At 36.4% G+C, this 14,364-nt stretch overlaps 1 protein-coding gene across 10 annotated transcripts in view; it reads right to left on the bottom strand.

The window, feature by feature from the left end:
• Positions 1-14,364, bottom strand: part of SBF2 (SET binding factor 2) — a 196,127-nt gene that overhangs the window by 81,758 nt on the left and 100,005 nt on the right. For all 10 annotated transcript variants that reach the window (XM_071762584.1, XM_071762587.1, XM_071762586.1 and 7 more), the window contains 9 exons: positions 11,353-11,485; positions 9,968-10,076; positions 9,514-9,627; positions 9,100-9,177; positions 7,412-7,525; positions 6,836-6,964; positions 6,028-6,126; positions 2,615-2,819; positions 269-378 (listed from right to left, as the gene is read on the bottom strand). In XM_071762584.1, the coding sequence (XP_071618685.1) occupies positions 269-378; positions 2,615-2,819; positions 6,028-6,126; positions 6,836-6,964; positions 7,412-7,525; positions 9,100-9,177; positions 9,514-9,627; positions 9,968-10,076; positions 11,353-11,485 (1,091 nt within the window). The remainder of the gene's footprint in view (positions 1-268; positions 379-2,614; positions 2,820-6,027; positions 6,127-6,835; positions 6,965-7,411; positions 7,526-9,099; positions 9,178-9,513; positions 9,628-9,967; positions 10,077-11,352; positions 11,486-14,364) is intronic.

Below are 14,364 nucleotides of genomic sequence, written 5' to 3'. Positions count from 1 at the left end.
GACAATGCTATTTAATCTAAATAGCAAAATCAGCATAAACACACCCCTGTAGTATTACAAACGTTTTCAAATCCATTATTATCTTATTAAACACAGTATTGCATTTAGATGATCAGTTTTATTGCTTACTTTATTAATTTATATGTTCAAAATATTCATTAACATTTGAAACAAGACTTTGAAATACATTTTGTGATAAGGTTTGTCTCCATTTGCCCATTAACAGAACAGAGGCTTATTTTAGAAAGTTAAAATTTCATTATATTACCTTCTCAGTCTCCAAAAATTTGTTTTCAAAAATGAATGAGATGCAGTTTCTAACAACTTCTAGCCTTTGTGCACTGTTGAAAACTGTGCTTCCTTTTTCCATTATGGAAACTAATAAAGAAAAAGAACAACAGATCTATGAAATGTCTTTGCAAGATTCATAAAGAATATCAGAAACTTTTTAAAAGTAATAAAAAACTGTAAGGTTTCCTCCATTTGTTCTATGAAGCAAATACCAATAGTAAGCATATACAGATAGCAACGTAAGATGCTAAAACTTTAGTTATCCTATTCCATGTGAACAAAAGAATGCTAAGAATTTTAACTACAGCAGCTGATTTTCTCTGCTGCTACATCTGGTTATTTCATACAGGCACGCAGAGAAATATATGAGATATATAAATAAATTTTTAAAGTGTGTGTGTGCTCTACAATGAAGTATGTAGCCTTACATATTTTGTAGGAGTAGATAACTATTCTTCCCTACAGAACTGGTCATGCCAAGAACTCTGTGACATGGAATAAACCAGACAAACCTGTTCTCTAATTTAGATTCCAATTTGTTGAGATCTGAAGATTAATTTCTTAGTGTGGCATTTCACTCTGAATTTTTAAGAAAACTCAGGATGGAAGAACTAACATACTTTTTATTATCAAGTAAATAGAATATAAAAGCAAAATAGGCCTTTCTTGTAGATAATAATGAGCTCTTAATATCCAAGGATTTTGAAATACAGCACAGCAGGGAGAATGAGTGTGAAAGCTCTCTTTGAAAAAAAAATAAAGCTTTAACATAAAAATTAACTTACTGAGAAGGAAAACCTTCTCTTGCATCTAGCCTTTTGAAGAAAGACAGCAGAGCACAAGCACGTACACTTAAAATTTTATATATGCAATGATAAAGTCAGCAGCAAAGGCAGGTGAATAGAGTTTATCTTCTTACAAAAACCCAGAGAAACAGGCCTGAAAGGGGCCTACTGAGGCCATCTAGTTCATCCTGCTGTCCCCAGAGAGGATCAACAGTATTTATATTATTGTTGTGTTTGTCTAATATGTTCCCAAACTTCTGTGATAACAGAGACTCCATGGCTTCAGAAGAAATCCATTCAACTGCCTCACAGTCCCCATTATACCAAGTTTTTCTTGACAAATAACTCTAGTTTTGTGTTGCAATTAAACCCATTATTTCTTATCACTACAGATTATTCCCTTTCTTTTTGTTAACAACCTTTTATGTAAATGAATATTGCTCTTATGTGTTCCCTGAGTTTTCTGATTTTCAGTCTAAACAACTCCCCATCTTTCCTTGTAGGTCACATTCTCCAGACTGCTGTGGTCATTCTTGTTGTGTTATTCTGGACTTCCTCCAACAGAACCAAAAACAGAGACATTCTTCTAGTGTCCAAAAATGGGTACAAATAGTCCAGCTGAGGTCTTATGGAGTACAATGACAGGATTTCTCCATGGGGTTCACTGACTGTACTCCTGTTTATACATCCTACTAAGATGTTAGTCTTTTTTGCAATGGCTTGATATAGCTGGGTCATATTTGCCTTATGATCATTCTAATCCCCAAATTAATTTCTGAAAAACTGTTGCCTCATCAGCTGATCATGCCCATGCAAGTGCAATACCTTATCTGAAGAAAAACAGTAGAGAAAGACAAAAGGTCTAGACCTTTAATTTTTTAAGACTGATTTGCTTTCTAATCCCATCCTTAAAAAATTTTTTAAGCTCTGCCTGCTTCACGTGTCCTGCAAATTTGCTAAGCATACTTGTTTAGGCCATCATTCACATTGCTGGCTATGACTATGACTTAACAGAATTCTTCTGGCATCAGAACAAAATTTATAGGCCTACTATAGCTACATCTGCTCTTTAAAGTTAAATATAGGTAGAGTTATTTTGAGACATATGCTATGTGTTTGCCTTTTCTTCTCCCAGTAATTTACATGTCTTCCACTAGTGTCAAAGGAGAAAGCTTAAAGTTCAAAGTTTGGTGAAGCCAGTCCTACAAGTAACCTTTGGTGATATTCATGAGACTTGGATGAGCAGACAATACCTAACTTAATAGTTCAGCCTAACTCAAATATTTTTTTGTTGTTAAGTAATTATGCCATTCACATTCTGGATGCTTGACTTGTAAGTAAAGGCTGATGCAAAGAGATATTTAAAATTGCAAAGGCAAACAGACAAGTCTGTGTCTTAAAATTGATTACAATCACTTAAAATACCGGATTAACACAAAATTGGGAGCAACACATTGCAGCCATGATACGTGCTAAGTACATATCCAACTTGTGAGAGAGGATGACAAATAGGTAAGCTGGGGAACAAGTAAACATACCAACAGGGGGACCCGCTGGAACGACACACTTCTTGTCCCCTCGGGTAGAAGGGGGGGCACCCTGACTCCTTGCGAGGCCTTCCTGGAGGAGCTCCTGAACCCGGCACTCATTGATCCGGGGGAAAGGGAGGATGTGAACCCGCAGGTGGGAGCCTTCTGTGGGCCGTGGCACTTTCTGGAATGCTATGTGGGGATTCGGATTCTCCTGTAGGTCAGAAGCAATAGGTTTCAAGCAAATGTGTTATGTTACCACCTGCCTCATCCAATTTTATTATTGTTTTGCGTATCTGTCATACCTGGAAGACTAATAAGTCAAATATCTGATATAGCTCACTAATATCATTTTTCATATTCTTATCACCCTTGATTCATTATCTGAAATACTTCCAACTTGGTTAAAAACTCTTATAAAATTATTTATGTCAACATGCAAAATTCAAAAAGAAGGGGTAAAAGAAAAACCCTGTTTAACTTAGGTTGATTTTATGCAGCTTAGTGAATATTGAATAAATAATAAATCTCATCATAAGAAAAGACTAAAATGAATTAGTTTTGACAGTGATTTTAAGAAATCATGTAAATAAAAAGTTGCACATATGCATGTTCACTTATGCTTTTAAGGCATAAAAGGATCTATAAAAAAAAAAAAAGGATCTATAAAGGATCTTTCACTTTACAAAGCATCTATAGCCACAAAAAATCCAATACAAATATCCTTTGGGGCAATTTAGCATCATAATACTGATGCAATGTGATAGAGGCAGTCTTGGCAAAGAGATCCTGAGTTGGGGGGTCAGCAGAACCTTGTACTTCCAGAGGGCAGACTGTGGCCTGTTTAGGAGCCTGGTTGACAGAATCCCTTGTGAGGCAGCCCTGAAGGGCAGAGAAGTCCAGGAAGGCAGGATGCTTTTTAAGAAAGAAATCTTAAAGGGGCAGGAGCAGGCTGTCCTTTTGTGCCAAAAGACAAACCAGCAGGGAAGACCAGCCTGGCTGAAGACAGAGCTTTGGTTGAAAGTCAGAAAAAGGAGAGTTTATGGATGTCTTGGGTAAGTGCAGTGGTATTTTGGAAGCAGAGGGGGGGCCACAGGGGTGGCTTCTGTGAGAAGGTGCTGGAAGCTCCCCCAGTTCTAATCCCTGCCCCAACTCTGCCCAAGGCCCAGCAGATATGGGAAGCTGGATGTGCCTCTGTGAGTAGAAGAGTCAAGAAAGGGAAAATGAAACTGCAAAAATATAAGAAAAGGACCCACAGAGCAGAGAAGAGGATGAAGTTAGAGAGAAATGCCAGAGAAAAGACACCAAAATCGGTGAAGGAGGGGAAAAGGTACCTGAGCGGAGATTTCCCCTCAGCCCGTGGTGAGATGGTGGCTGTGCCCCTGCAGCCATGGAGGAGCGTGGTGAGGCAGTCCCTGAAGGCCCACGGTGGGGTAAATGTGGATTTGTAGCCCCTGAAGTGTTACAGATGGGCAGATGTGAAGAAGCAGCCTGTGCAGGGTTGCAGAGAGGGGCAGATGTAGATCTGCCACCCTGGAGGACCCCGTGCCAGAGGAGGCGACTGTGGTGAAGCAGCCGTGACTCTGTGGGCGGGAGCAGTCTGTGCCTGAGGGACTGCTCTTGGCGGGAAGGACTCACGTCACAGGAGTTCCTGAAGGACTCTCTCCTGTGAGAGGGACCCCACGTTGAAGCGGGGGAAGAATGTGAGGAGTCCTCCCCCTGAGGAAAGAGCCGCAGAAAAACCGTGTGGAGAACTGCACCTAACACCTAACCCCCCTCCTTCCCTCCGGCCCGGGGAGGAGGCAGTGAAGCAATCCCGGCTCAGGGAGAAATGGCGGGGGGGTGCGGGGAGGTATTAAGGTCTGGCCATGTTTTCCATTTCTCCTTGTAGATTAAATTATTTTTTTCCCTTCCCAAATTGAACCTGCCTGGTTGTGGCCTGTTACTGTAATTGAGGAATTAAACCTCCCTACCTTTGATAAATGAACCTTAAGGTGGATTTTCTCCTCCCCGTTTCACAGTGGAGCTGAGGGGTGAATAAGCAGAGTCCTGGTTGGTACCGGCTGGGCCTGACCCGTGACAATGCCCTTTGGAAGAAGGGGCTGGGCACTCAGGAGGACTACAAGGATGTCGTGAGGTTATGCAGAAGAAAATGAGAAGGGCCAGTGTGCAACTAGAACCTAATCTGGCTACTGTTGTAAAAGACAAAAAAGAATTGTCTCTGCAAACACATTAGCCACAAAAGGAGGGCTACAGAGAATCTCCATCCTTTATTACACACAGGGTAAAGCACAGTGATAGAGGATGAGGAAAGTGATGAGGTACTTAATGCCTTCTTCACCTCAGTCTTTAGTAGCAAGACCAGCTATCCCTGAGATGGGGATGAGGAGTAGAATGATGCAGTTATAAACCTTCACTGAGACATATGTCTATGGGTCTAGATGGGATCCACCTGAGGGTACTGAGGGAGCTGTCAGAAGTGCTCACCAAGACACCTTCTATCATTTATCAGCAGTCTTGGCTAACAAGGGAGGTCCCCGTTGACTGCAGGTTAGCAAATGTAATGACCAACTACAAGAAAGGCCAAAAGGACAATCCAGGGAAATAAAGGCTGTCAGCCTGACCTCAGTGCCAGGGAAGGGTATGGAACATCCCACAACCTAGCAGTACTTAGTAATTCTTGTGATTTATTTATTTATTTATTTTAATAGAAGTGTCAATGTGAATCATAGTTTTGGGGAACTGGGATATGAAACAGGGCAATAAAGGTGTTAAATGAGTGCAACAGATCAGCTATCTGGAGTCTGAACAACAGGAAGTGTGGCGGGGGTGGGGGGAAGATTAGCTGACACCAATAAAAATAAATAAACAACATCAAAAAATGCTAATGGAACAGTAACAGATTTTACAAAAGCACCATGTTACACGAAGGCATGATAGGAAGGCAAGAATGAAACTGGAAATGGTACTCTAGGAAATCAAGAGTCCAAGAAACAGTCTGTAAGAAATGAAAGAGAGCTTGCTGAGCACACAAGTCATTGTAACTGAGCTGCAAGCAGGAAAGGTCTGATGAAAGTTAACATTATGCCAAATTGGATGTACAGTTTTCATATCGAAAAGTGCTGAGAGGCAAGAAAAGAGAAATATTTGCCATGGACAGGTTACAGCAAATATCAGTTTATATAGATTATGTGAATAGACACTAAGAAAATTGAATGCTAAGCAGCACTAGCTATAGTTAAACTAGTATCAGCTCTAATAAACCAATATTACTACACTGAACCTCCTTCACACGTACAAAGTTGCTGACATTTAAAGTTCCAAAGTCCTTTGCAGATGATGACTACCATAAGCACTCATTTCCAATTTCAAATACTGGATCAATCTCAACTCTAAAACTTCAGGAGGTATAGTAAACTTACATTTTTGAAGAGCTGTTCTGCAAGTTCTCTAACATGTTTTATCATTTTTGGTGGATTACCTTCCTCAGCTTTTATTCTTTCAACTTCAAAGGCTACCAACTTTAAAACAAAACAAAATAAAAGAATAAAAATGTTGATAATTCAATTAAAAATAACTTCTTACCTATAGAATTTATAAAATGTTAAATTGAAACTGAGCAAAGAAAACTGAACACTGAAAAATCTGCAATGTCATGATGCTCTGGAACATGACACGTTTTTACCTTCTTATAGACCTTCTGTTACCAGAGTTTATAGTTCCCCAAACACAGAAAGTCCTACACATCTAAAACATTTCTTAACACTTCTAATACCAAAATCCATATTTCTAATACATCCTACTAGTAATATGCAGAATCATTCCAAACTCTGTTCCCTACACTGAAATGAAAGCACAGCAAAAATATGGCATTACTTTTTTTAAAAAGTAATAGAGAAGTAGTAAAATTTTTTAAATGTTTCTAAGAATATAAGTAAATTATTCAAAATAATTTTGTACTAGTATGTGATACATCATGAAGTTCAAAACCTGACAATAAGAACAGCATTACCAGGATTTATTTAGCTGTTTAATTCATACAGATGAGTAAGGCATAATTTTACAACAGCGAGTAGAGATGTATGCATAAGAGAAAATGAGAATTGAGAAGTTTATACTAAACTTTATGTAATAAACAGTGAGGATTCAGAAGCATTTCAATCGTTTTTCTCATGCTGAACTATCATAGGTACATTTTAATTTCCTTAGAAACACAGAAATAGTTTTCACCTCATCAAAAAGATCACAGGCTCTGAAAGGAGGACCCCTCTCTGACACAAATCCAGCAAATGCCATTCCATTGAGAACTTTGGTTAGAAAGTCATTCTCAATTAAGCCTCTCTGCCCCAAGAAGGCTGCCTGTAATAAAGGTAGAAAGAATACGTTTATCTTATCAGTATCAGAACCACAACCAACTATTTATGTACTAGCAGTTAAACATTTTCACCAGCTTATAGTTATATGTGGTACTTTCTAATTAAAACTCTTACATTAGCTATTATCTTTTTATACCTAAATTCAGGAGTTATGTAACAGAAAGACATGCACATTTTCAAAATCCGTTAATGATTCCTCAAATGCTTCTTTATAGTGAATTTTAATATTAATTTGTTTTACATTTCATCATCATCTCTGCAAGTATCCCCACTAAAATGCACTGATACAGTGCTATGTCAAGGATATGCTTATCACATGTAGAATATTGTGTTTTTAAGAACTTTTAACACTTGTTCAAAAGGTAAGTTTGTAGGAATAATGTGACACAAATGACTACTAACTAAATATATATAATTGCCTCTCTTTTACCTTATGGAAATGAATTACTGGTTCAGCATGAATTCTGATGAGCTGAAGACATGACCTGTATCCTTGGAAAAGTTGTGCAAATAGCCTAAGGAAGATTGCTCGCACTTCTTTGTCCTGTAAGCAGTAATTGAATATGCTGTTAAAACACCTTTTTTTCTAAACTTTTCCACACTTTCTATAGAGCTATCTGAGAAATGCCTACAAATTCATCAAACATTTCAGTAGTATCACATATGAAGTGGAGATACCGGTACCCATACAAAGTTATCTTACGAGGCTACAGTTTCACTGACCTGCCCTCAGATGGCAATGATAGATTTAATACATATTCAGCTCTTTACCCCTGGCTGATCTTTGCTATGCCTGCACAACAGTCTCAGGACAAAGCTAGTGGACCTGTTGGTGTGTTTGAACCACATGAAAAAACTGCCAAGAGAGAAAACTCATGCTAAACAGAGGAAACAGGGTATTGTAGCCTGGGTTTATCCCCTAAAATAAGTGCGGCCATGCAGCACTAAACAAGCAGAGCCATTGGAATTGGGTAGGGGCAGCAGGGAACCAGAGGAGCCTAAGCTGGCATTGCTGCTGTGGGGGGAACCAGGCTCAGAGAATCACAGGTATCTACTGTGGCTCTTCCAGAAGAGGAAACAGCTCTAAGTTTGCTCAGCTACTTGTCTAGGACTCTTCCAACTCATGTCTTCACTTGCCAATCTACTCCAGCCAAAGTAAGTCAGGGTTAGTTTAAAAGGCTTAAAATTGTAATCTTTAAAGTCATGGCTTATTTTGATTTAAATGAGTATTGGGAGTGCTCACACCAACATCTACAGGTTAATAGAAATTATGTGAACAGCTGGGGGCAGACTTGGGGCAGTGACATATTCAGCTGGCCCAGATGCAACTGAGGACTGATCAAATCCTCTTCCACGCACATCATTTTTATTTTAGCTCAGGTACCTACTCAGGCTGCTGCCATGCCTAAAACCTGAGGTATTAATATTTGTTTTAGGAGCTCAGGTTTTATGGTGTCTCAAAGAACTTTTAAAACAAACCTTAACTTTAAAAAGTTACAAGCAGCAAAGAGTATTGGATTGATCCATTGATCAGGTAAACAGCAGATCAGCTAGGTAACCAACATGCAAACACAACCTAAGTTAAAGCTTGTAATAATTTTTTAAATAATTAAGTTTAGATATATACAAGACTATAAAAATGTCCTCTTGGAATACTTTTCTAGATGCCCACTTTTTCTTTTCTGGAACATCACTGGTGTTACTCTGATTTTAAATCAACTTCGTAAGGGCTCATTTTACTGTGTGATACTCTTGTCTTCATGTCCAGGCTGCTTTCTAGGATTTTAATATGTACATTTGTACCCTGGCTACTGGAAACACGGTCATTTCTTTCGATTTTACAAAATCCTTATTAAAAAGATTATTAAAAGACAAAGAGGTGCTTCCATATTAATAAAAATATGTTTTTTAAAAACTTCTAAGCGATTAGAATACTACTAGAGGGCAAAATGCAAAGTCCAATAGCATTTCTTTGCTCCCCCAGCAATACTATAAAGGACTGGAAAAAAACCCAACTTCACAAACTTCTACTTCACGAATCAGAAATTCTTAAAATGTTAGTTTAAAATTTTAATAGTTTTCTGCTTAAGAAAGTCAGCAGTAACACAGAAAGCTTACCAGCATTTTTGAGTGTGATAAAGCTGTTCGTGGTGGAGGGAATGCATAATCAGCTGTCTCCAAATCAGGATGCAGAACCTAGAGAATATATTTTTTTTTTTTTCTAATCAGCTGTTTCCAAATTAGAATTGCAAAGCCTAGAGATTTTTTTTTAATTAAGAAAAAAAAACCACTTCTCATTTTGCTGAAGAAAAGGCAAGTACCACTGACATTTACATATTAGTAGTAAATTACTGTTTATATTAACTCTAAGTTCAAATAACAAATCGTTCTAAAAGCAGTAATGTTGGTAGGAATCATAGCTTTAAATCTCACATTTCAAGTGCATTTGAAAGCTATTTAATATTGAAATTAATTTTTCATTATTTAAAAATAGGTGACAGGACAGGAAAAGGGGTTTGTATCAAAACATACTAAAGAAAGTGCCATTTGAGTCTGATGTAGCAGTGGCTCTGGCAGCTGAGAAAGATGAATACATTCGGGAATTTTAATTGTGCCTCCATCCAGGTCTGCTATGATTACATCTAACTGCAAGAACAAACAAAAATAGCATTGGTAGTATACTGTATATACTGTATACTGTGAGCACAGTTTAAAACCACAACAGTAGAATCTAATGATATGCACATAAATGAAAATTAACAACTTAAACCAGTAATTGTTTCTCTTCTATACTTCATAGTCTCAATGTATTTACAAAAGAACAGACACTTTTTTTTCTCCCCCCTATTGTTTTGCCTTGCCTTCTATGGTGGCATTTGAAAATTATACATATTCTTAGTCTAAACATCTCTGAACTACAGTGAATCTCTGCAAGTAAACATCACAAATGCCATCATGACTGATTATGCTGGGTAGATACACTTACAAGCTCGTGAATGTCATTACGGAAGACAGAATGTACGCCAATTATGAAAGGTGTTGGTGAGCTGAGAACTTCCAATAGCTGTGCAGGAAGAATTGGAATATAGGGATAACTGTGAAAAGAATAAATAAAAAAAAAATAAAAGCTCCCAACTATCCCTTCATATAGGGCAGCTTTTTTCCTTAAAATTAAGAAAAAGAAAGCATCTCCTTGTTACATATTCAGTGTATTGTAACTACTTGCACTTTGCAAATACAAAAGACAGAAGTTTTTATTAAAAACTCCTTGATAAAGTGCCATGCTGTTAAAATAAAACCTGTCATTTAGTTTCCAGGAATTATTGTACTATAGGTCTACAATTTATTGTAAATAAAGAGTATTTTGCAAAATAAGTAAAGACACCTACAAGTTAGCCTTTTGTAAAATTTCATTAATAAGAAATCTTTCAAGGAAATCTTTTGCTTTGATACTGAATGACAACTAAACATTACATACACAATTCAGTATTTCAGCTTTGTTTACTTGATCTGACAATTGTAAAAAGTTTAGTGCATTTAGTGCATCAGAGCATTGTAAAAATCTGTACCTAAACTGATCAATGCATTTCAAGACATAAATGGACAAGTTTTCTTCCTTAAAAAAGCCAAATGGCTTGACAATAAGTTTTCCATTTCAAAACACTGCATTCAGGTGTGGCTTTTTAGAGACAATAAATTTCTTTATTTTCATTCATCCTCTGGTGGTCATTTTCCAGTATCTTAAAACTGATCCAAGCTAGTGTAGCTGTTATCTAAGAACAGGAGAATCTTTTGGTTTTTAAAGGAGATCATCCAAGACCAACCTTCTAGTCAAATCAGCATCAAGACTCAATTCATATCAATTGCCCTGGGCTTTGTCCAACTGGGTCCTGAAAACAGGACCCTACAGGATCTCTGTTACTCTATTTAGTTATCCTCATAATAAAACATTTTCCCTGCATCCAGTCAGAAATCTCTTCCCCTGTTTTAGTTCATGACCCCAGTCTCTCATTCTACTGTCATGTACCTCCTCTTACACGTTGGCAGGCTGGAGTTACATCTCCCCCATTTCTTTTGTATGCATTTACTCAGGAATTGTCCTTGTCAACTTTTACCATTCAATTGATATTGTGGGTAATGTTGCTATTGTATTTGTAGGTAGGATGTTTCTCCTTTTTTTCCACTGCCATGATACAATCAGATACTTATTAATCATCTGTACAGACAAGGAGTTGTTTATATTATCACAAAAACCTTCGCTTATTTGAACAAACAAAGCACAATCCCTTTTTGTTATGGACAGTGTAAAATAAGTTATAAAATCAGTTATACATTTTGTCAGAGAGTTAAAAAAATCAAAACTCAACTTACCTGTATTTGAGGGGGAACATCAAAGACTCCAGAGCCCTACAGGCATCACTGAGTCTCTGGAAACTTGCAGAGTGAAAAAGGACTTTATTTTCTGTAAGCACGGCACAGAATAAGCTGAGTACATTTTGGATTCCTTAAAAAAAAAAAAAACAAAAAACAAAAAACAAAAAAAATTAACCATATACCAAAAGACATTTCAAAATTATATTAAAATGTACTCATTTTTTTTTTGAGAATTTTTCAAAAGGCATACAACAAATGCATAAACTGCCAAATCAAGTTTTTCTACCTGTTATTTAACTAGTGCAGCTTGCTTTCTATTTTTCAGGTTACAAAAAAAACTATCAGAATGCATTTCTACATTTCAAATATACTATATTATATGTTCCTTTCACTACTAGTTTCAAGGATTTCCTCTTTTCAGCACAACCCCCCAGTAATAATGACTTGAAACAGTATTATGACTATCTTCTGCATAGCCTTCTGTGTATCTAGAATTCAATTTTGGTCACTGATCCAGCCTGAACTTTGAAATCTTTGTTATCTCCATGAAGAAAAGTAACCACTGCTGAAAAACAAACAAACAAACAAATTAAAAAAACCAAACAAAAAACAAACAAAAAACCAACCAAACAAAAAACCAAAAAAATTTACCCAAAAAAACCAACCAAAGAAAAAAACCCACCACACTTCTGAGCTCCAAAGAAACTGACAAATACTTTCTAGCAAATACATTCATACTTTATTCATCGGGAGCATTCTAGCACTCCCAAGGTTAAAAAAGGGCAGTGAGAAAATACACGTAGGGTACGTTCAGGAAGAGCTGACTGTTTAAAGAAGTCTAACTAGATCTGGAGTAAGACCCATGAATCTGATGGGTTGGGTTTTTTTTTTAAGACAATATGATTTACCTAAGAGACAAAGCCATGTTTGTGCTTTCAGGGAAAACCAAAAATATATTTCCTTTAAAAAAAAAAAGTCCCATCCTGAGAAGGAGACGTGTCTGAGATATGTGAGATATGCTGAAATTTATGAAATTTCCTGAAATACGCTGGAATGCATGGTTTCCCTTAGGACATAGCTTGTGTTATCAGTAAGAAAGCCTGTATTACCTTCACATTACTGCTTCTCTTGACATAATCATCCTAATAAGAAGTGTGACTACTGAGAGCCACTACATTAATATGATAATTAATACTCTGTTTTGGTTAAGTAATTTTTATTACATGTTTTGACAATTTTTTTTTTCTACTATGTTGTAGGAAAAATTGCTTTGCTGGAGGATCTTCATTCATAAACACAAAGGAAAGAGGACTTGGAGAGGGCTGTTGAGAAAACAATTTTTAGGATGAACAAGTCAAACAACAATATAATAGCTTGTGCTTTCAAATTCCTCTCTCCTGAGGATGGATTCATGAAATCAAAGGCAGAGACCAGAGAGAAGTCGGGGACAGAAGGCTTTTGTTATAATGCTGAGTGAGTTTCTGTTGCAAATATTCACTATTGTTTTCAGTGGCATAATTAATATTGCTCTAGTATAAAACTGCTTTTTAATACACAATGTAAGCATAGTGTTAAAGAAAAAAATGAACTAGTTTCCTTATGTGAATGAAATAGCACTCATCAGTGAATGGTTAGAAGCTAACTTGAAATGGCATCCTTTCTTGTGTGTTGAAGAGGGTATGTGTACATGTTTGAACACAAAGTTAGAAACTGCTGGCAGCTTAAAAAATTAAACTCAAAAGATACCAAAAAACTTGAACTGTTCTTTTTATGCCAAACTGTCCATGATCCTTTCCCAGAAGATTTTAAGGATTGTTTCAGGAGTATAATTTTGTTTTAAACTAAGTTATTGTTTTCAAACTAAGTGGGCTTTTTACACCATTTCGTTCCATACCAAGTATCTTATTAAGACACTAAGAAATAAATGTTTTAATGTGGTACCAGTTTTTCCTATAATCAGATACAAAAATACTCAAACAATCCTCTAGAAACCTATAAAGCTTTGGCATGTATTGCTGAGGAAATAATACCTTTAAAAGCTCACAAATATTCACAACATTCAGTACAAATAGATGATCTTAAAAAAGGTTCTTGTGAACAAAATATCTGTAAATTAAGATTATTTTAAAATATGGCTTTTCCATCCCGCACATATTAATACTTCATTCTTGGCTGACAGGTTACAGTTCTAAAATATTTCTGGATGCTACTGAATTTAAATTGTGTTTTACCTCTAATCACAGGTCTATTTTTTCTTCTGATACTCAATAGCATAATAAAAAATTATTCCTCCTCAGTTATTTGGAGTACATGTTTTCAAGAATATGAGCAATATAATGATTGTGAATCAAACTTCCATCTGATAGAATCCTACAAATTATATATAACTAGACTTTTGATTACTTTTCTTTTTTAGAACATTTAAATAATTGATCAATTTATCTGTCCAAGCCACCAAGGTGTTGTTTCAAGCCCCACATGTTGTTTACTGAAAACAAACAGTTCCAGATAGTAGCCTGAGCCCAGTTTCCTCATGCTACAAGACACAATCCTGTCTGCAACCTTGAACCCTATACTGGTATTCAGACTCCACACTACATCCGATGCTAATTTGTCAGGACATAAGTAGACAACAAAAACCACAACAAACAAGTTGATTTTTACAGATTACTTTTTTGCAGTCTACAGACAGACATCCTGAAAAATATTATACATACACTGGAAAATTTTGAATGGATGCTTCCTGACCTTCACTGTTTTCAAGTATTTAAAGAATCTGTAATTTGTACTAAATTATCTGACATCCTACATCAACAAATGTATCATTCTGCCTGCTTCCTGTTGTTCTAGTATTTAAGTATTTATTTAAGCATGATTAAAAAAAAAAACAAACACAAAGAATATTTCACAAATTATTAACTGGCCTTTACATTGTACGAAATAAAAATACTATCACCAACTTCTTCAGATTTTTATAAAGAGTTATAAACATGAGAGTTGGAAACTCAA

This window comes from Heliangelus exortis, chromosome 18 (genome assembly GCF_036169615.1).
Source record: "Heliangelus exortis chromosome 18, bHelExo1.hap1, whole genome shotgun sequence".
NCBI lineage: Eukaryota > Metazoa > Chordata > Aves > Apodiformes > Trochilidae > Heliangelus > Heliangelus exortis.
Note: the sequence above shows the minus strand (reverse complement) of the source record. Positions and strands in the feature narration are given on the sequence as shown.